This window comes from Dermacentor albipictus, chromosome 2 (genome assembly GCF_038994185.2).
Source record: "Dermacentor albipictus isolate Rhodes 1998 colony chromosome 2, USDA_Dalb.pri_finalv2, whole genome shotgun sequence".
Classification (NCBI taxonomy): domain Eukaryota; kingdom Metazoa; phylum Arthropoda; class Arachnida; order Ixodida; family Ixodidae; genus Dermacentor; species Dermacentor albipictus.
In genome coordinates, this window is record NC_091822.1 from 175,894,481 (window position 1) to 175,918,136 (window position 23,656).

The 23,656-nt window shown below is 45.2% G+C and overlaps 1 protein-coding gene and 1 pseudogene across 2 annotated transcripts in view; one reads left to right on the forward strand and one right to left on the reverse strand.

Moving 5' to 3' along the window:
- LOC139056318 (structural maintenance of chromosomes protein 2-like) overlaps positions 1 to 23,656 on the forward strand; it is an 84,310-nt gene that overhangs the window by 2,825 nt on the left and 57,829 nt on the right. Inside the window, exons 1-3 of one of the 2 annotated variants that reach the window (XM_070534475.1) lie at positions 8,209 to 8,658; positions 19,193 to 19,354; positions 21,974 to 22,084. In XM_070534475.1, coding sequence (XP_070390576.1) covers positions 8,341 to 8,658; positions 19,193 to 19,354; positions 21,974 to 22,084 — 591 coding nt within the window. In that variant the 5' untranslated portion in view covers positions 8,209 to 8,340. Of the gene's footprint in view, positions 1 to 8,208; positions 8,659 to 19,192; positions 19,355 to 21,973; positions 22,085 to 23,656 lie in introns of those variants that run through there. The other variant, XM_070534476.1, reaches the window with a different exon arrangement.
- LOC139056319 (uncharacterized) lies at positions 1,620 to 8,130 on the reverse strand (annotated as a pseudogene).

The window sequence follows — 23,656 nt, forward strand, 5'->3', positions numbered from 1 at the left end:
TCGCACTGCAAGTTGCTCATCTTTAACAGCGACTGTCGCCGCAAACAGGTGGGACACTCTGTCCAATCTGTTTCTGCTGCTGGTTGTTGCTCATTAGTAGACCACCACGTGCGACGAAGGCGGGCACTACGCCTGTAGGTAGGCAGCTCAATGTACCCTAAGAGACCCGTGTATGTGAGTGCTCACTGTTGCCATATGGTTCGTCGCCAATGTATAATGTATTGTCTGAACCTCATGCGGTGACTGATTGCTGCTTAATTTTGCTGTTATGTCACTTGGTTATGGTCGCAGTGTTATCATCATCATCAGCCTGGTTACGCCCACTGCAGGGCAAAGGCCTCTCCCATATTTCTCCAACAACCCCGGTCATGTACTAATTGTGGCCACGCCGTCCCTGCAAACTTCTTAATCTCATCCGCCCACCTAACTTTCTGCCGCCCCCTGCTACGCTTCCCTTCCCTTGGAATCCAGTCCGTAACCCTTAATGACCATCGGTTATCTTCCCTCCTCATTACATGTCCTGCCCATGCCCATTTCTTTTGCTTGATTTCAACTAAGTAGTCATTAACTCGCGTTTGTTCCCTTACCCAATCTGCTCTTTTCTTATCCCTTAACGTTACACCTATCATTCTTCTTTCCATAGCTCGTTGCGTCGTCCTCAATTTGAGTAGAACTCTTTTCGTAAGCCTCCAGGTTTCTGCCCCGTAGGTGAGTACTGGTAAGACACAGCTGTTATATACTTTTCTCTTAAGGGATAATGGCAACCTGCTGTTCATGATCTGAGAATGCCTGCCAAACGCACCCCAGCCCATTCTTATTCTCCTAATTATTTCCGTCTCATGATCCGGATCCGCCGTCACTACCTGCCCCAAGTAGGTGTATTCCCTTACGACTTCCAGTGCCTCGCTGCCTATTGTAAATTCCTGTTGTCTTCCGAGACTATTAAACATTACTTTAGTTTTCTGCAGATTAATTTTTAGACCCACTCTTCTGCTTTGCCTCTCCAGGTCAGTGAGCATGCATTGCAATTGGTCCCCTGAGTTACTAAGCAAGGCAATATCATCAGCGAATCGCAAGTTACTAAGGTACTCTCCATTAACTTTTATCCCCAATTCTTCCCAATCCAGGTCTCTGAATACCTCTTGTAAACATGCTGTGAAGAGCATTGGAGAGATCGTATCTCCCTGCCTGACGCCTTTCTTTATTGGGATTTTGTTGCTTGCTTTATGGAGGACTATGGTGGCTGTGGAGTCGCTATAGATATCTTTCAGTATTTTTACATACGGCTCGTCTACACCCTGATTCCGTAATGCCTCCATGACTGCTGAGGTTTCGACAGAATCAAACGCTTTCTCGTACTCAATGAAAGCTATATATAAGGGTTGGTTATATTCCGCACATTTCTCTATTACCTGATTGATAGTGTGAATATGATCTATTGTTGAGTAGCCTTTACGGAATCCTGCCTGGTCCTTTGCTTGACAGAAGTCTAAGGTGTTCCTGATTCTATTTGCGATTACCTTAGTAAATAGTTTGTAGGCAACGGACAGTAAGCTGATCGGTCTATAATTTTTCAAGTCTTTGGCGTCTCCTTTCTTATGAATTAGGATTATGTTAGCGTTCTTCCAAGATTCCGGTACGCTCGAGGTCATGAGGCATTGCGTATACAGGGTGGCCAGTTCCTCTAGAACAATCTGTCCACCATCCTTCAACAAATCTGCTGTTACCTGATCCTCCCCAGCTGCCTTCCCCCTTTGCATATCTCCCAAGGCTTTCTTTACTTCTTCCGGCGTTACCTTTGGGACTTCGAATTCCTCTATACTATTTTCCCTTCCATTATCGTCGTGGGTGTCACTGGTACTGTATAAATCTCTATAGAACTCCTCAGCCACTTGAACTATCTCATCCATATTAGTAATGATATTGCCAGCTTTGTCTCTTAACGCATACATCTGATTCTTGCCGATTCCTAGTTTCTTCTTCACTGTTTTTAGGCTTCCTCCGTTCCTGAGAGCATGTTCAATTCTATCCATATTATACTTCCTTATGTCAGCTGTCTTCCGCTTGTTGATTAACTTCGAAAGTTCTGCCAGTTCTATTCTAGCTGTAGGGTTAGAGGCTTTCATACATTGGCGTTTCTTGATCAGATCTTTCGTCTCCTGCGATAGTTTGCTGGTACCCTGCCTAATGGAGTTACCACCAACTTCCATTGCACACTCCTTAATGATGCCCACAAGATTGTCGTTCGTTGTTTCAACACTAAGGTCCTCTTCCTGAGTTAAAGCTGAATACCTGTTCTGTAGCTTGATCTGGAATTCTTCTATTTTCCCTCTTACCGCCAACTCATTAATCGGCTTCTTATGTACTAGTTTCTTCCGTTCCCTCCTCAGGTGTAGGCTAATTCGAGTTCTTACCATCCTGTGGTCACTGCAGCGCACTTTGCCGAGCACGTCCACATCTTGTATGATGCCAGGGTTACCGCAGAGTATGAGGTCTATTTCATTTCTAGTCTCGCCGTTCGGGCTCCTCCACGTCCACTTTCGGCTATCCCGCTTGCGGAAGAAGGTATTCATCATCCTCATATTATTCTGTTCCGCAAACTCTACTAATAACTCTCCCCTGCTATTCCTAGCGCCTATTCCATAATCCCCCACTGCCTTGTCTCCAGCCTGCTTCTTGCCTACCTTGGCATTAAAGTCGCCCATTAGTATAGTGTATTTAGTTTTCACTCTACCCATCGCCAATTCCACGTCTTCATAGAAGCTTTCGACTTCCTGGTCATCATGACTGGATGTAGGGGCGTAGACTTGTACAATCTTCATTTTGTACCTCTTATTAAGTTTCACAACAAGACTTGCCACCCTCTCGTTAATGCTATAGAATTCCTGTATGTTACCAGCTATATTCTTATTAATCAGGAATCCGACTCCTAGTTCTCTTCTCTCCGCTAAGCCCCTGTAGCACAGGACGTGCCCACTTTTTAGCACTGTATATGCTTCTTTTGGCCTCCTAACTTCACTGAGCCCTATTATATCCCATTTAGTGCCCTCTAATTCCTCCAATAGCACTGCTAGACTCGCCTCACTAGATAACGTTCTAGCGTTAAACGTTGCCAGGTTCATATTCCATTGGCAGCCTGTCCGGAGCCAGTGATTCTTAGCACCCTCTGCAGCGCAGTGTTATGTTTTGAGAATATTGCGGCCTGGTCGGTTGCACTGGGAAGCAGTCTCTCGAAGTAAGCATTCGCTCCTGCAGCCTGCACAGCGACATAGACTCCCAATTTTCATGCACCGTGATTCGTGCTCCCCGTTCGCGCCTTCCTGCTGCAGCAATGGGCATATTGTGCCTCTGGCCTTTCTCGGCCGCGATTAGGCATGAACGGAGACCAGCATACGTGCTTACATAGTCCGATGCGTATGAAGTTGATAGCTAGATGGGTGGAAAGGCCCGCAAAAGTAGCTGATGGAGGCGATGCCCACGAAAGCGACTTGTCCATAGCGAGACAATGTGAGACACCAAGTGTGAGCCACACATTAGCGGCCCCCGAAAGAAAAGAAACGTGCAGGTTGGAAAGGAGTGAACGGCTAAAATCTGGGGTAGCCCATGTCGCTGTGTAGGCTGCGACAGCAGATGCCTGCGTCTCCCGATTGCTTCGCAATGCAATTTGGGCATTTTTAACGGCAACTGTCGCTGCAAACAAGTGGCACACTCTGTCCAATATGTTTCCGCTGCTGGTTCTTGCTCGTTAACCTGACCACCACGTGCCACGACGACGGTGAGCCGTTTACAAGCTCGCGTCAATGATTCCAGCGTATCTCGACATGCAAATTTTGGGTCTATTCGATTCAGCTGCACCACTTGAACCAGTTCACGCGGTGCCGCACCTTGCCGTTCGTTTCAGCGGTGCAGCCTAGCGCCCCCTGCACCCTAGCGTTCGTTTCAAAAAGTGCAGCAAAGGTGCAGTGCTGGTTCAGGAATTTTCAGAACCTTCTCTGCCTGTGGTGCCGCGTTGGTGCAAGCGTGGTTCACGAGCTTCCACATTTGAGAGCCGACAACAGCAGACGATGTCAGCGAACGACTTGCAGACGCTGTCTGTACTTGTAGATGGGGTACAAACTCAGGTTACCCCTGTAGTCGACGAGGATGGGAGTCGCGTTCCCTTCGGCGATGGATTTGCCTACAGAACGCCAGGTATGTTAACCCTTTTTAGTCACATGGGGTCAATTTCTTGTTGTAAGCTCCTTCAAATAAGCTGTCAGCGCCTGTGAATATGGTGAACACGATGTATTCGTTGTTTAGCTACAGCAGTGTGCCTGTTTGTCAATATGCCAGTAAGTGTATAAAATGCGTTATCCTGATCAGGAAATTTATCGCACTTTGTTTCCCGTGCAACAAAGGCGGAGGGAATAGTAAGTACGTAGTAACGTGCGTAAAAATTAAAAATGTTGGCTGCGATAAAAGGAAATAAAGGAGGCGTTAACGTTTATTTGTTGCATTGCATACAACAAACTCGTATGCCGATCGAGAAAAAAATTGAAGTAACTGCTGTATTCTGACACCCTCACCGATTTGTCACATATGTAGTGAAGATAAGACCATAGAACATTTTTTTTAAGTTCTTGTCGACGATTTATTAGCTTAAGTAAACGAACCTACAAATACCACTCCGCCTTCTTGGATTAGATTTAACTGTTCAAAGTGTGCTATCTTTGGGTGCCCCTACACTTCGGCATATCGACGGGCAGGTTAGCGCTGCCAAGATTTTCTTTTAGGATCAATGAGATTTCAACTCTAAATACAAAATTTTAAGCCTCCTTTTCATTCACTAAAATTTAATTTGAACTGTTTTATTATAAATATGGTAGAATTTCCATTTTCGTAAAATCATGCAGGCTCTACAATCTTTGTATTTTATAATTACTTAGCTATTATGAAATTTTCACTTATTTGACACTTTCCTATAAACTACCCAATTCTTGGCCAATCCCCCAGAGTGGGTACGTGCCTCTAGGTCACAAGACTCTACATGTACATCTACGTCTGAGTGCATAGGTTGACAAGTCGGTCCTCTTTACTGCTGAGCCCGCGTGTGAAGTTTCGAATACGTTAGTCCAGAGTAAATGCATACCTACAACTCAATGTGGTACTACTTTCTGTCACAGATGGAACGGTCATCACGGTGATATTTCAAGACACTGACCAGTCATCTGCCATGGAGGCAATGCCTGCGAACCTCGGCGTCACACCGATGGAGGAGCGATCCAGATCCTCCGAGGCAGAACTTTGGAGTGCTCGGAGGACCCGGTTCCTCATTTTGAAATATAAAGAGCTGAATCCTCTCGTCGGGAAAAAAGGCGGCCTTAAGCAAGTTTCATTTACTTTCTCATTGACTTGTTTACAAAAAGTTGAATTTCAACTTTGTTTACTTTGGCGCTTGTGAGAATACTTCAGCAGCTTTTGATGTGCTAGAATTGCCAAATTTTAATCCATTACTTTTTTTTTTTCACAGGACAAAAAAGGCCATGTGGCAAGAAATTGCTCGTATGATTAATACAGAGTTCTCAGTTGTGATGACCGAGCTGCAGGTGCAGAATAAATGGAAAAGCCTTGAACGCTCATATAAGAAGACTAAAACAAAAAACAATTCGTCCGGGCACTCAACGGCCTTGTGTGAATATGAAGAGTGAGTGCTGTTGACTATTGCATACAGTCTCTGGCTTTTGTATTTGCAACTAATTCTTTCCTTCTTTCGTAGAGAGCTAAGTGATGTTCTTGAGAAAGAACACCACATAACACCGACAGTGCTGATGAAGCCTGGTGCCACAATTGAGAAAGACAGCAGGTGCAGTTGCGTCATTTTGACAGAAGTTTAGTTATCCCCGTTAATCCTGCACATTGTTTTTCAGCATGTCTCCCGGCGCTGATGACGGCACTGACACAGAGCCAGAATTGTCAGCGAGCAAACCCCTGCCAAGGCCTGCATCAGCTGCAGCTATGAATGCACGCCCTAAGGATGCCGTGCGAAGAAAAAAGGACACCACGTCGTTGAATGCCCTTTTAAGAGAATTTAAAGAGGCGAAGGAAGAGCGGGCCGAACGCTTTGATAGGAAAATGGCTTTGCTAGAGCGGCTCGTTACAGCTGTCGAGAAAGTTGCCACAACGGCTCCCGAATAAAAATTTTCAAAAAATGTGTGTGTGGGTGTGTTGTGTATTATCACCACGCAACACAACACAACCATACAAAGTAGCCTGGGGCTTGCAGGCCCCAAACGTCTCGATTCTTTATCTTTCACAAACATTGTCTCAGAAAGTACATTTGCAGCATTACACAGAGTGAAGCAAAACTTATCTGCATAAGTACTGCTAGCGGCACAAGGATATGCAACTCTGTGTTTTAGCACTGCTTTTCGGCAATTGCCTTTCGCAGGCTCTCACTGTAGCCTGCCACACTGCGGTCAACAACATTGCCACTGTCCTCATCGTTTCCGACTTCCTCTAAATCCGGGAGTTCCTGCAGCTCTTCGAAGAAATCTCTCTCCTCATTGCATAAGTTGTGCAGGACGCATGCGCCCATGATTATAAGGCAGCACTGCTTGATGCTGGCTGCGTCCACCAAGTACAGCCTGCGAAATCGCTGCTTGAGTATACCAAATGTCACCTCAATGGCAACTTGCTGCTGAGAATGGCACTTGTTATATTTCCTTTTCCAGGAGGGGAAGCTCCGCTGCGTATCCTTGTAATGTGTCATAAGCCATGGTAGCAACGGATAGGCTGAATCCCCCAAGATGTAACCATTGCTGCATTTGGTTGCTGCAGCTTCAAAAAAGGGGCCTTCGCGGAGCACCCTGGCGTCGTGCGCCGAGCCGGGAAATCCAATTAGCACATCTATGAACCTATTCTCACGGTTGCATATGCCTTGCAGGATCAAAGAAGGAAACTTTTTCCGGTTGAAGTACGAGTGCGGGGATTCGGTCGGGGTGTTTATCTCTATGTGGCTTCCGTCCACGCAGCCAATTGTGTTTCGTGGCCCCTTCCCAGCGCTCTTTATTAAGAAGCCACCCTTGCTACGTTCTTGCTCTTGCTGGTCCGGCCACGCGATCACTTCTTCACTCATGCTACGTAAAAGGTTGAGCACCCTCTCAATGCATGCGTGCACAGATGACTCTGTAACATCAAATCTGTCTGCAATTGAGTACATGCTGCACTGGCTCCCAAGATAGCTCAAAACGATGAGACGTTTTTTCGGCACTGATTCGCGCGCGCCCTCCACGAGCTGCTGGGAAGAACGGTGACGCTTGATAGCGGTCTGCAAGACAGTTAAAGGTCTCGCGTGACAGTCGGAAGAGCCGCTTAAACTCAAACTCAAAATAGCTGCCAACGACGTCTTCATAGTATCGTGGAATACGATTTCGGTCTTTCCTCACCAGCTTTACGGCCAACATTACGACCAAGTCGTCGAACTCCTCATCACTGTCCGAGTCCACAAGGTCCATGGCTACTTGAACGACAGTTGAGAGTGTGGCACAGTTCATCGTCGTCGTTCAGTGCAGCAGCGATGCTCACACACAACACACACACACACACACACACACCAGACCTGACCAATTTTTCTACAACCGCAAACAGCGCAACGCAAATAGCACAAGTCACATACAAATTCACCAGCGCGTAAACAACGGGCGGCACGACGCAGAAGGCCTGCACACCTGCACCTTGGCATTCGTTTCTCCGGGGCGCTAGTGTCGCGATGCAGCTGCACCACTGAACTGGCGCTGCAAAAGTGCGGAACTTGCCGTGAACTGGTTCACAGTGGTGCAGGCGAATCGAACAGACCCTTTATTTCTGCTATTGCACGAGAATGTACACTGCTTGTCTTCTGCCAATAAAGTCGCGCGTTCTGTTCACTCACTTGTGGCTTGTTTGTATGGGCGTCAGTAGAGGCTCTTGGCAATTAGAACGCACCAGCTACGCGGCAGCGAAGGCATTGAGGCATGCCGCATAGCCTGCAGGGCAAGCACGGCGCGTACCAGCGTACGCGACCGGCAAAAAACGGCCATATTGAATTTTGCTCTAAAAAAAAAATTTCACTTCCGCTTCCGGATTGAGCAACGTCATCTGGCGTCCGCCAAAGTAAGTTCCATGCGCTGCCGCTGCTTATTTTCGAACCACGGCGGAAGGTACAGTTCTCCTTCTTAAAGTTGTTTTAGTCTATGGCGGCTCGTTCAAAAGTGCGTGGAATATGGCGGTAACGACAGCGCGTGAGCGCTCGCGCTTGCGTTCGCGTCGTTCCTGGTACGTTGGAATTGTGCCAGCGGACGCGTTAAACACTGATATACCGCGATGCACATAAAGAGTATAACCATCGACGGCTTCAAGTCGTACGGACAGCGGGTCGACATCAAAGGGTTCGACCCACTCTTCAATGCGATCACGGGCCTCAACGGCAGTGGCAAAAGCAATATCCTCGACTCAATATGTTTCGTGCTGGGCATCAGCAACCTGTCGCAGGTGCGTGCCGTCAACTTGCAGGACCTTGTGTACAAGAACGGCCAGGCGGGCATCACCAAGGCGACGGTTTCAATCACTTTCGACAACCGCGACCCACGTCAGAAGCCCGTCGGCTATGAACATTACGACGAGTTCACCATCACGAGACAGGTATGGTAGCTGTGGCGTAGTTTGGAGCTACCGCCAGGCGGTAGTTTTCCGTACATTTCTCTTCGCTGTTCTGGGCTACCTTATCCGTACGGTTCGGCCAGGGTCGTCTGTAGAAATACTGCCGTTCGTCTGCCGTCCGTCGTTGCTGCATCTTACTTCTGATTGGAACATACAAAAAAAAAAGCTGGTTCGATCTTCCGTTCAAGCTGGCCATGGTACCCGTTATATTTCAGTGCTTGCTGCAACATTTGTGTCTTATGTACTGAAACTTGCCCAGACTTAAAGAAATTCCGGATCCACATGGTCCCGTACACTTCACCGTTTGCTCCCATTCATTGTGCGCGAAAATAATCTCGTCGGTGACTGTCGTGCAAGCTCGGACCGCTTCCTACGTCCCGCATTTTGAGCAGCGTCGGAGAGCAATTCCCGTTTCGAATCGCTCCACGCAGTTCGAACGTTTTTTTTTTTTTTGATCGCTCCGCGAGGTTGCGATTCGTCGGTAGTTCGTTGTGACGTCATCAAGGACGCATGTCGTTTGTCCGCTTCGCGCCGCCAGGAACTCGGTCGCGTTCTTTACATAGTCGTTAAGAAACTGCATTTCTCTCTCTCTCTCTCTCTCTCTCTCTCTATATATATATATATATATATATATATATATATATATATATATATATATATATATATATATATATATATATAATGTAGAACAGTACATAGCTATAGAAGTTCCTACCCGACAGCCGTCTATTATGTACATCCGAGATTACAATAAAGCAAACTATACAGATATTCACAATCAGCTAGAATCGTTTTTTGTAGACTTCCATCAATCAGCCCCTTTCAGAACAGTTGAGCAAAACTGGTTACTTTATAAACTTCTGTCTCTTCTTGATGCTCATGTTCCTCTTGTACGTATTCATCATCATCATCATTTATTGGACCCTTAAGGACCCTTTACAGGGTATTACATAAGGGGGGGGGGGGCGTCATAGACATACATAAGTCAAAGATGTTACATCAAGAATGAATTGAAATAACGCAGGTTAAGTAATGCAGCAAAACAAAATAGGAGTACAGGCGACTTCAAGTGCAAGAACACTTGGAATAAAAAGAGAAATTGTTCAATTGTAGTTTCCAAAATGTGAAAGCATTTGTCCAGGACCTTGGTATTCGAACAACCTTAAGCAACTAGAAAAAAAAAAGCGCATTTTCCGTGAACTCAAACGACGCAACAATCCGCCAAAATGGGAAAAATACTCCATGGTATTGCGGGAATACGCAAGTTTGCTGAGACAATCTAAACACAAATATTTCCACCAGGACCTGCTGAGCATTCTGCGTGACAACCCTCGCAAATTCTGGAACTCATTATCACTTAAACATACTTCATGTAATAGTATCGCAATTATCAACTCGGATGGGTCTCCTGTTTCAGTAAATTAGCATCCCAATGTCATGAACTCTTATTTTTTCTCGGTTTTCACTAATGAACCTCCCACTGATATTCCTACGTTGCCATCTACTCGCTATTCAGAATGCCGGCTGTTATTGTAACTACTCGAGGAATCTCCAATTTAATCGATAACCTTAAGCTTTCCAGTGCGCCAGGTCCAGACGGCATAACGGCCAAAGCTTTAAAGGGCACGAAATCGCAATCTAGCCTCTTCTTGAAGTTGATTTTCACTCAATCTATTGCCTCTTCCACTATTCCGAATGATTGGAAAATTAGCAGTGTTGTACCTATGCACAAATCCGGTAGTCGTTCCAGTCCATGTAATTACCGCCCTATTTCCGTTTGCATACATTGTAAAATTCTAGAGCATATATTGTACTCCAGCATTGCATCTCATTTAGACAAGCACTCTTTTTTCTTTCCTGGTCCACATGGATTTAGACGAGGCCACTCATGTGAAACGCAGCTGTTCGAATTCGCCACAGACCTTCACCTCCACCTTGACTCCCGTTTCCAAACTGATGTTATCTATCTTGATTTTGCAAAGGCGTTTGATTGTGTCGCCCATCTACGTCTTACCGCGTAACTTGCTTGTCTTATTCTCGACCCACTTGTATTGTCCTGGATTTAATGTTTTCTCACAAACCACTCACAGCACACTGTCATCGATAACCTCAAGTAGTCCAGTCTTGTGAGGTGTACCACAGGGCTCTGTGCTCGGGCATCTTTTGTTTCTAATTTTTGTAGATGACCTCCCTAACAGCTTTCTTTCATCAATTCGGTTATTCGCTGATGACTGCGTCCTGTATCGGCGCATATCCTCCCATAATGACCAACTAATACTCCAGGAAGACCTAAGCAAAATAGCACATTGGTGCTCTGTTTGGCTCATGTCCCTCAACATTTCCAAGTGCAAGTATGTGTGTGTAACTCGCAAGTGGGAAATCATTAACCACCAGTACTCTCTTAATTCCACAGCCCGCATTCAAGTTGACTCTTGCCGTTATCTAGGCGTTACTACCACTAATTGGCTTATGTGGTCTGCACACATAACTCTACTTATAAACGACTGTTCTAAATCACTTGGCCTACTCAAAAGATCGATTTTTCTGTCTCCCGATCCCATGCGCAAGCTCACCTGTGAAACGTTCCTTCGGACTAAACTTGAGTATGCCTCAGCAATTTGGAACCCTCGCCAGTATTATCTTAACTCGTTCGAAGCAGTGCTGAATCGTGCGACTTGCTCTATCGCTTCAAACTATGACTGGCATACAAGTATAAGCGGCATTAAATCATCCCTCAGCATTCCTAGCCTAACACTTCGTACGAAGATTTCACAACTTTCCCTTTTCCACAAATTCTATAATAATTTCCCACATCTCAGGAATACTCTTTTACTTCCGCCCAACCGCTCTTCTAAGCGTCTCTTTAACAACTTGAGTCTACAACGTCTTCATGGTTCCTCTGATACTTTCAACAACTCTTTCTTACCTAGTGCTATTGAATTGTGGAACGCACTGCCCAACAGTACAGTAAATGAAAGTGATCCAGATAAATTTAGACACCTATTGTCATGTTTTTAAAACCCTTAACCTACCACTACTATGCTGTTACCCTAACCTCTAACTTTTTTTTTTTTACTGCTCTGGTATATTGCCGTTTGTGTTGCCATTTTTACTGTCGTTCGTACCTTACTTTGTTTTGTTTAAAATTTTTCTTGCCCATCATCGACTTGCATGTATACTAAGTTTTGTTTACCGTTGTACAAATGAGTTAACCATTGTATAATCATGATCATAGTGTTTCTTGATGCTTTTGCCCCCCCCCCCCCTATTTAATACCCTGAAAGGGGTCCTTAAGGGACAATAAATGATGACGATGATATATATATTGGGACTAGACATATAACTTTTGACGATCCGGCGCTCTCGTCATTGTGGTAGCACAGGAATGGGATTTGCCTTCCGAGGGCCAGTTGGTGTTTCTCCTCTATCTCTCTCTGTAAACAGCTAATATGTATTCACTGCGTTATCTTTGTTACAAATATAAACCTCTATTTGAAACTGCCTGTCAATGTGCGCCTATTTTTTTTCTTCTTTCATTTATTTATTTCATTTATTTATTTAAATGCATACAAAGTAGATGGACTTGAGGTTCAGAGTAGTCAGATATCGTTAAAACGAAATTGGTTATAATTAAGTAATTGTAATTCTACTCAAATTTCTCATAAGACCCCATGCATTTAAGATATTGTATCAGGTAACAAATATTTCCTTGGAGCAGGCCTAAAAAGCCATTCTTAGTTGAGAATGAAGATTTGCAAATTAGTCTGAAATCTGGCGACACGCAATGCTGCTCGCAACTTGCCTGAATCAGCTGTTTCAACTGGGTCAATACAATTGCGACCACTGCTGATGTTCTCGGCTATCACTCGAACATTTCTTGAGTGTACCAGGGGAGTGCCGAGAGCTTCCAATTCGGTACCACTGGACCCTAACTCAAAGAATACTTTAATTGTTTATTAGTCTCCACTTGCGTTGGGCGATGAGCACTGTCGAAGTCACTGGCGTGCATTCTATCATTGTTAATTTAGTTAGTGAGCGAATGTTTACGAGTTTATATGGCTGATAAAACGACTATCCTTATTTCGTACAGCTATCTACTAATTTGCTATCGCAATCGGTGCTTCGCCTTTCGGGTGGAACTGCGAACTTTTACTGCATTACAGGCTCCACAAGGGAGAATTGAGTAAAGGCAAAGTACACCTATATGTATAACTGTATAGCTGCCCAAACTTTATAGTAAAATTCTTGATTTTTGGAAGCTTGTTTTGTATGGCTGTGTTGAAACCAATTATTTTATTATTTGTAGCTTGTGACTGTTTTAGGGGCACACCTTATGCCAAAAGAATACAAACACAGTCACTGACCAATTTTTCATAGGCTGTGTGGGGAAGATGACGAACACTCGCCAATCATCATAACCAGCGCTCGACATGGGGTTCGTTGCTCGTGCTGGGACTCTTGCTGTAGCTTGACTGCCGCATTAGCTGCTCTCAATCCACAGCCAATGAACCCCATCACAATTGGTGGAAGGTGCTAGGTATTTTGAAAATGACCATGCTAGAACTATGATCCCGCATGCTACCGTCTACCATGCCCGACGATGCATCCCCGCAGGAGCCTCCTCCTCAGTCGGTCGCGTTCTCCGCCAGAGGGACCCCGCTATTTTCAGTGGCACGGATGAGAACAACATGGAGGATTAGCTCTTGTATGAGAGGTAGGCATGCACAACAAATGAGACGATGCCGCAAAGCATGAACAACGTAATGTTCTACCTCATGGGTGTGGCCAGACTCTGGTACAAGAACCATGAAAGGGATTTCCAGACATGGTCTGTATTTAAGACCTCTTTCGTAGACGTGTTTACAGCTCTACGGCCAAGACACGTCTGCAGTCTACACGTCTACAGCCAAGACGTGTTTCGCAAGTTGCGTGCACAGCAGCGTTTGTGGAAACGATGTCAGCGGCTGGGTGAATCATTCACAAGCTACAAAAAGACATTCTAGATTTGTGCAAGAGAGTGATGTGACCACATCAGTGTCAGACCGAATCAAGAATGTTATGAAAGGAATAGTGGATGACGTTTTCAGCATGCAGCTTGCGAAGAATCTGCGCTTTGTAGCAGACCTTCGCACGACCAACATTTGGCTGGATTGGCTGCCATTTCCGACCAGTCAATGCTGCTCACTGATAAAAGGAATTTGTGCGTGAGGAAGTTGCCTGCCAGCTTTCCTTAGTGCCCTTCGTTCAGCCACGGCATATTCAACAGCCTGCTCCAGATTTTGGGCCCTCGCTCTGCCACGCGATTGAGCAAAAAATTGCCGGGGCCTTGTCCCTTCACCGCCAATAAATCCCTGTAGCGGTGCCTCTCAGTTATGCTGAAGTCGTCACCAGGCCCCGACCATCCCCTGTAGCTGCAGCTCTGCCCCTCAGTTATGCTGACGTGCTACCCCATGTTGCCGTCCAGTTGTTTCACCAAGCGGCACGTACACTGTGCCATGTGACCTGGACTGTACCTGCCGTCGCAAACTCGTGGCGTATGTCCGTTGATTGGCCAATATGCTTTGTTTGTGGCTGCGCCAGTCACATAACCCACTTTTGTCGACGTGCTCAATCAACTGGTGCTGCATCACTCATGACGTCCCCTGATACAGGCGTGCCAAAGCCATTTTGCAGCTCTTGGGACTCGTCTTCGGCCCCATCAGCTGTTCGACCAATGCCCGTTACCCACCGTTCACCTTCTCCGCGTCGCTGCTCACTATTGCCGATGTGACCTCGTTATATAACTTGAGAAGAGGAAAACTGATTGTCACAGCCCACGAGGCAAGGACTGCGGTGCCGTCAGACTACACAAGTCCTCACAGTCGCCCATCAAATTTTATAGAAGTTTGTGTTGAAGGTGTATGCGCATTAGCTCTTGTGGACACTGAAGCCGCCATCTCTTTTATACATGCAAAACTCTGTCGGTGACTTCGGAAAGTTACGCCACTTTTAGGGTTCTCTCTTTGCCCAGCAGGTGCTCAGCATGTTCACCCTCTGGCGGCACGGGTGGTTATTGAGGATGTCCTGTATACCATTGAATTTATTGTTATTTCTTCGCGCTCTCATGACGTTGTCCTCGGTTGGGACTTTCTTTCACATCGTAACGTCGTCATTGATTGTGCACATGCTGAAGTTGAATTATCACCTTTGGTAAATGTGACCTTAGCCGACATTCTGCCCATTCCCTGTAAACTGCTTGTGAAGGAAGGTACAAATATTCCCTCCAATGCCTCAGCCAACATTCTGCCCATTCCCTGTGAACTGCTTGTGAAGAAAGATATGAACATTCCCCCAATGCCTCAGCGCTTTTGCCCGTGTGCTGCAGCAGCTTCTCTGACGCAGTTGCACTATTTTCTCCATCTGGCCTGTTCCTTAAACCGAAAGCTGTTGTGCTACCTTTTGCTGCTGTTGACATTATGCAAGGCAGCAGCAACCTCTTTTTTTCGAACCCGCTTCCGTATCCTGTGACACTGCTTCGAGGAGAATGCCTAGGCAGTGTGGAAGCCATAGAAGACAAGCAAGTCATTGACATATGCATTGATGATGCAGCCTCTGCCAGCCACCCTAACCTGCATGCTTTATCTATGTCTACAGAATTGTCCACCGACGTGTTTGGTACCTCCATCGCTGATGATCTTACACCAGTCTAGCATTCACAGCTCCTATGTGTGTTAAATGAATTTTGTTCTTTTTTCGATGTCACACAAACTTCTTTGGACTGCACGTCCACAGTTATGCATGCCATTGGCACCACCTCCCACCCGCTATTGCAACAACATCCATATGGTGTATTTGCTTCTGAGCGTCATGTCATCAATGAGCAAGTCGACGACATTCTTTGCTGTCAGGTGATTCGCGTGGGTGTCTCCTGTTACAAAAAACGATGGCTCTGTTCGCTTCTGTATAGACTACCGACACCTCAACAAATTCACTTGCAAGGATGTTATCCCTTACCGCACATAGATGACGCCACTGACTGCCTGCAAGGTGCAAAATTCTTTTCTTCATTAGATTTGCCTCAGGGATATTGGCAAGTGTCAGTGGCAGAAGTTGACCAGCCGAAGACAGCATTTGTTATGCCTGATGGCTTATATGAATTGAACACGCCTTTTTAACTTTGTAATGCACCTGCAACATCTGAGCACATGATGGACACAGTTTTTCGTGGCTTGAAGTGGCACACACGCCTGTGCTATCTTGATGATATTCTGTATGGTCCGGGCTTCACCGCGCATCTTCAGCAGCTTAAATGTGTCCTGACAAGCTTGACGAATACTGGCCTGCATCGGAACTTAAGAAAGAGCTGCTTTTCAGCAAGACAGCTTACAATACTCAGTCATGTCGTATTCAAGGACAGCGTCCTCCCCGATCTGACCAAACTTCAGCCGTTGCAGAATTCCGTAAACCAACGTCGATAAAAGAACTAGTACGTAGTTTCGTTGGACTCTCTTGCTACTTCAGGTGGTTCATTAGAAGTTTTGCCACCATCATATCACCCCTGACAAAGCTGCTCGGAAGCAATGGCACTCTCTCCTCATGGTCATCGAAGTGCAAGGATGCTTTCATGAGTCTGTGCCATCTTCTTACTTCACCTACAATTTTGGGCTATTATGACCCCACAGCCCCTATGAAAGTGCACATGAATTCCAGCGGTGTCGGCCTCAGCGCTGTCCTTGTGCAATGTAAACGTACATTTGGTGAATTTGTCGTTGCATACGCAAGTCGAACACTGACAAAAGCCGAGGGCAACTACAGTGGGACTGAGAAAGAATGTTTAGCCATCATCTGGGCCATTGCTAAGTTCCGTCCTTATTTGTATGGTCGCCCATTCGATGTTGTCACAGACCATCATGCACTTTGTTGGCTCTCTTCAAAAGATCCTTCAGGCCACCTTGCTTGCCAGGCACTTCGGCTACAAGACTTTAACATCCACGTCGTGTACCAAAATGGACACCAGCGTTCTGATGCGGACACCCTGTCACGCTCTCCCTTGCCCGACAACATTCCCTGTTCCTCAGCATCTCAGTCTACCATTTCTTCCATTGACATTGGAACCATCACTTCCGAGCAGTGCAAGGACCACTGGATTGCCTCCTTAATAGACTCTCTCCGATTCGTCAACACGACCGACAACTCGCATGCTGCGTTCTCAAGCTCACAATTTTGCCATTCACGGTGACCTGCTTCACCAATGTAATTATTTCTCAGACGGCTGCCAGTGGTTATTGGTGATACCTCGAAGCCTGCTCTCCGAAATCTGCATATCCTTCCAGGCTGATCTGCAGTGTGGTCACTTGGGAGTTCAAAACTTACCGTCTTTGACAGCAGTACTACTGGTGAGAGATGTACAACTATGTTTGAAAGTTTGTTCGCTCTTGACCTGATTTCTAACATCGCAAATCTGCCCCCGAGTTGCCAAGTGCTCCACAGCCTCTACCTTGCCCTGCACAGCCATTAGAACGTGTCAGCATTGATTTAGCTGGGCCACTTCCCCTAACAACTGCTGGTAACTGCTGGGCCATCGTCACAATTGATGATCTTGCACAATACGCTGACACCGCCACCCTAACGGCAGCTACACCGCGCAATGTTGTGTCGTTCCTCCTTTGCAGTTTTATTCTTCGCCATGGTCCACTCCAGGCACTGCTCAGTGATCACGGCTGCGCCTTTTTGTCCGATGTCGTTGAGGCCATCCTCGATCGATGCCGTGTTGTTCCTCGGACAACTACTGCCTGTTGCCCTCTAACCAACGGGCTCACTTAACGCTTCAACCATACGCTTGGCGACGTGCTTGTAATATATGTCGCCTCTGGCCGCACAAATTGGGACCTCGTTCTACCCTTTGTCACTTATGCATACAACACTGCGATACAGATCACGACTGGTTTTTCGCTATTTTTCTTATTGTACGGCCACCATCTGTCACACACTATCGACACAATTCTCCCATACTGGCCTGATGCATCCGAGTGTGCATCCGTTTCTGCTGCTGCGAGACACTGCTGAGGAATGCCGTGAACTCGCACAGGCCTCAACTTCATGTAACCAGGAACACCAGAAGAGCAGTTGCCCCACCAATACTGATGCACCCACTTTCCTTCCTGGCGTGCTTGTGTGGTTGTCAGTTCCTGCCAACGCAGCTGGTCTCTCATTGAAACTACTTCCCAAGTACGAACGCCCTTACTGCATATTGGGTGCATATCTCCCGTGAACTATGTCTTCGAACCAGTCACGCTGTCTTCAAACGCACTGTCGGGGACGAGATATTGTCCACGTGCAGTGCCTTAAGGTGTACTGTGACCCGCTCATAGGACGGCTCCTTTTCATTCACGGATGTAAAATTGTAGTGAAGTGATGAACGCTGGCCACTCATCATCACCTGGGCACGGGGTTTGCTGCTTGTGCTGAGACTTTTGCTGCTGCTTGACCGCCGTGTTAGCTACCCTACCTCCGCAGCCAATAAACCTCATTACAGCTGTTTTTCTGGACATGTCGATTATACAGAGCTACTTGTGTAGCAGCACGATCAACTTATCCGGCAATGAAAGTTTGGGTTATTGTTATGTGAATATTTCATCAATCCAGGACTGTGACACAGACCATTCTTGCTGCATCTAAAAGCAAAGTGCCTGTTCACAGCATCTGTACTGAACAAAACCTGCAAACCTTCAAAAAATTGGAAACGGGAGGAGTAATCAAACAATATTTAATATTTTTCACCGAATTTCAGTATTTTCTGGCTTCGGCCGTAGCATCCTTTAAATCATAAGGCTGACATGTATGGCCATGTGTTTAGGTTAAACGTAAAGCTTTTTGTCTTAATGAACATGACATAGTTGCTTTGTCCTTGCAAACGGAGATGCTGCCGTTTGTGCGTACCCATGCCATAATATTAAACAATGAATTAATCATAATTTTATTTTCTGACAATTTCACTAATTATGGCACATATTGCAAGTTCTGAATCGTAGCCCACGAGTTTGTGAGGCATATCCATTTGGAATAATTTCTGTGGATGATATCAGTGTAGAGATATGTGCCCTAATATTTGTGGTAAAAATGCACTGTTTCTCCACTTACTTCGCTGTTTTGGGTCACAGGTTCTTTGGGTGGCCATATCAAACATTTTTACAGAAGTTTCGTTTGAAGAAAAACAACGTAGTTATGAAAGAACTCTGGCACTGCGCATGACATTGTGCTAAAACATCATCATTGAACTCTTCACCACAGTTGCATTAAGGATTGCTAGTTCCTGTTATAATCCATCTTTTGCGTCCAAGTTTCCAGTAATTCTTTGTGTTACATCCTTGGTCACGTTATGTTTATTCAAGTACAGCAGATCCTCAGAGGGTAATGCATTCACTTGTACAAGTTCACATAGTATGCAATGCTTATCCAGTGCCAATAAGTGCTGTTGCATTAACAAATGCAGGTTGAGTCATGTCCTGTTGTGAACGCCTTTGTTTGGTGGATGCAGGTGGTGGTAGGTGGCAGGAACAAGTACCTCATCAATGGCGTGACGGCAACCAGCAACCGGGTGCAGGACTTGTTTGGATCAGTGCAACTCAACGTCAACAACCCTCACTTCCTGATTATGCAGGGCCGTATCACCAAAGTGCTCAACATGAAGCCAACTGAGGTTTGTTGGACTGGCTTGTGAATTATGGTCATCTGCGTTGCGACTGGGTCTTACCCATGCGCCGCAAAGCACGACACATCATAACCCAATTGATATCGCTCTGTTACATGCGATCTCCCAAATGATGTACCCACGGTGGAGAACGTTGAAGATGCCTAACTGCTGGCTAGACAGTGGAACATGTAGCCCATGTCATAGAGCAACTACACTGTGCTGTAGCAACGAAGTATTAGCACTACGGTCGAAAGTTGTTCACTGTGGGGGAGTTGTTGTAATGCATGTGTAGTAAAAATGAGCAAAAGGGCATCAAACAAATGCATGCAGCCCTATTTGATGCAGGTACTGCAACAATCAGTTTGTACGTTTGTTGTACATTATTCAAGGCAATAACGTAACCTGGGACATTTTTGTGTGTTTATGCACTGAAGTTGAACATTTTGTTTGCGTTAAATTTCATATTCATAAATAAAGTAGAACGCTCGCACAGGCTGCTTATTTTCTCTTCCTTCTCCACAATGGTGTATTATTTCTTTCACTGTTTTTTGCAAACACTTGAGGACATGTGTTCATAGCACGTATGTGCTTTCTTGATTTTAATGTTCTCGGACGTTGCAATTTGTGTGCCAATTCATACTAAGAATAGATTATCCACTTATTATATTTACCCACACATGACAGTAACACCATGAGGAATACATGAAGCCTTTGTGCCTTTCCAAAGAGCATCTGCTTTCCTGAGAAGTTTTGTGATAAAAGCAGCCAGCTGTTTGAAAGGGTGCTTGATGCATTGGTTGTATGTATAGTGTACTAGTGTACACCAGCTCTTCTGGTCATGTCATAGGCAGCTGTAATGAAGTAGAAGTGGGTAATCAAGACAAACACTTCTCGTTTATTGTATAAATGACTTAAGCAGATAGTGGCACACCAAGTCCCACTTTTTTTATCCTCTACAATGTGTATACAATACAATGTGTAAAATATAGTAGTAGGAAACTGGAAAAATACAAATCAAGAAAGACGTCAAGCAAGAAGACATAATCTCTGCAATGCTGTTCACTGCATACTTATAAGAGGTATTCAAGCTAGTAGACTGGAAAGGATTAGCAATGGGGATCAATGGCAAGTATCTCAGCTTGGAGGTGACATTGTCCTGTTCAGCAATTGTTAACGCTGAAGATGGCTTGCAACAGATGACTGAAGACCTTAGTCAACAAAGTGTTACAGTAGGGTTGATGATTAATTTCCAGAAGACAAAGGTAATGTTCAACAGCCTGGCAGGAGAGGAAGAATTCGTGATTAGCAGTCAGCCTCTAGAATTTGTACAAGAGTATGTCTATTTAGGTGAATTACTCACCAGGGACCATGATCATGAGAAGAAAATTTGCTGAAAAAGAAATGGTTTGCAATGCACTGTGCATTATGCAATGCAGTGCATATGACAAGCATTACAAAGTGATGAGTGGCACCATACTGCTATCCTTGAAAAGTATACAATTAGTATTTCATTTTTCCAATACTAATGTATGGGACAGAAACAAAGTGGGACAGTATGGGACAAAGTGGCTTGAGAAGAAGTCCAGGACTGCGCAGCGAGCAAGGGTATGAAAAATGTTAGGCATAACGTTAACAGACAGGAAGAGAGACGGGATCAGAGAGCAAGTGGGCGTAGCCGATATTCTAGTTGACATTCAGAGAAATAAGTGTAGTTGGGCAGGCCACGTAATGGATAGGTAAGATAACCACTGGACCATTAGAGTCACAGAATTGGTGCCAAGGGAAGGGAAGCACAGTCAAGGATGGCAAAAAATTAGATGGGGTTTTGAAATTGGGAAATTTTCAGGCAGAACTTGGAATCTGTTAGCGCAAGACAATGGTACTAATTAGAGATAGCTGGTAGAGGCCATCATCCTGCAGTGGGCATAAATAGGCTGCCGATAATGATGAAGAGGAATATGTTTCTCAGCGTTCAAATTTAACCTTTTGTGAATGCCACATGATTGAAAGCACACTTCTAATGCTTTAGACAGAATTCGATCCCTGCTCTTGTTGTGCCCTTCAGAGTTAAATTTGAGCAATGCAGCATTCCTTTTATAAACTCATCGACAATGTTCTACCATGTATTGTCACTTATTGATGTGTGTATTGTCACTCCAAAAAACTGACGGAATCTTGTCAGAAACCGACTCAAATAGTGATTGAAAGGAAACATTTTCATCCAGACAATAGTAGCATTAAGCTATGAAGGACACCTGTAGGGTTTTTTAAGAAATAAACCAATATGGGTTTCTGTGTGGATTTCTGCAGAACTTATTTGCTATATTCAATGTTCTTGTGCTTCGAGTTGATTAATTCAGCCTGGCTCTGTGATTTGCTAACCTCCTGGGTAACACCGATGGTAGAGCGGCCACCCCGGAAAGGCTGTTGGTCCCTCGTTCGTTTCTCAACTCTGAAGCTTTCTTTCTGAGAAACCTATATAGCTTTCTGCTACTTTTGAGAGGCCGACAATTTTTCCTTTCACAAAACTGCTTCAACCTTGCGGATTTCTGCAGATCTTGTTTGCCAAATAGCAACTGTCAGAGGAAAGCACATGGCAGTACATGTTCACATGTTCTATTGCAGATCTTAGCCATGATCGAGGAAGCCGCTGGCACACGTATGTATGAGAGCAAAAAGCAGGTGGCACAGCGCACCATCGAGAAGAAGGAAGCCAAGCTGGCCGAACTGGACAGTGTAAGGCCAGCCTTTACCATGCTCCCTTTGTTTGCTGCTCTACTATACTGTTTTGAGCTTGGTGTGTTCACTCTTGATCACTGGTACATTGTTTATCCCTCGAGGGATTGTGTGGTAATGTGTTGTAACGTTGCTGCCATTCACAATGTGTTTGGGTTCACCCCGGACACACAGAAGTCGTGGCACAGACAGGGAGACAGCTTAGCGATTACCATAAGTATTTGATTCTAACACGTATTTCTTGTTTTCCGAAAAAATTTACCAATGTGAAATTAAATCTACAGTAATGGCAAGCTATCATCATTGACTTTAGAACATTTCTGTAGTTCAGCAATTTCCACACGCTGCTGCAGCTGCATGAATTTCAGTTAAGTTCGCACCTACTTTGTGAGTTCATAAGGCTATTACTATATGACAGCCAGCGATAATTGTTATCGGCTCACTCCCGTGGTTGTCTTGAAGTCCACGGCCATTCGTCGCTGGAATCCCCAAGTCCTTTGCAAGAAAATTGCAAAAGGAGAAAATTTCTCATTTGGTTCAAGATCTTCGGAAGAGGCTTATGGATGCTGGTTGATGGTTTTAGTGGTTGGCTGACTGGTGCCCTTGTTGCCAGGGGTGAACCAACGGCTGGCTGTGGTTGTATGCTAGCTTTGGACGCTGTTGCACTGCCCTGTCACTCCTTTACTCTGGTTAGCTGGTCTTGAGGTCTGCTTGTCGACAACTCTGGCCTGTCTTCCACGATCCTTCTATGCTCTTTTCTAAACCCTTGCACTCTTTCTTGAGCTCTTTATCAGCTAGCTATCAATGGTGCTTCACAGAACGCTGATGTCTGTCTACATTCCCGAGCTGCAGAATGGGCGTTTCCATTTCATACGACATTGCAGTTTTCGTTAACATCTGGTAAACTTTTGTCAGTGCGAGTCGTAGTACTTCCCCACACTGTCATATCATTTGTTGCTGCTGTCTTATCTTGTTTCCTGAGTATACTTCGTTTCATGCTAGCAGGCAACGCTGTAAAAGCTAGAGCGAAGAGTTGTGCATCACACATGAAAGAAAGATATGGGCATGTGTCATGCAGGTAGGTGTAACATCGTCTTGTACTCTTGTGTTACAAAATATGAAAGTGATTTGTAACGTGGAAAACATAGCAGATATGCACCTATTTACCACCAAATGAGTTGAGTGGCACGTTTCTGCATCTGCTGCAGCACACCCCTTGCGCTCACGACGAGAACATAGTAGGTATGTCACATTTGGGAACACGAAGGTGCACAAATAACGAGATCTGACTTAACCGTACGTACAATTATTAATTGTGTAGAAATCATTGCACATCAAAACCAACTGCACTGTGAATGGCGCGGAGACTTTTATGACTGCACTACTTGCATAGCTTCGGCAACGTTCCCTGCTAAGTATGAAATGGAGTTTAGAAACCACCTGAAAGAAAAGAAGGTGTTAGCTGTCATGCTGTCTTTGGTGTTTTCGTCAACATTGTGACATTGCTGTTGTAGTTAAGATTTTCTCATCATCATCATCTCTGGGCCAGCTGCTGTATTTTAGGTGGTGCAA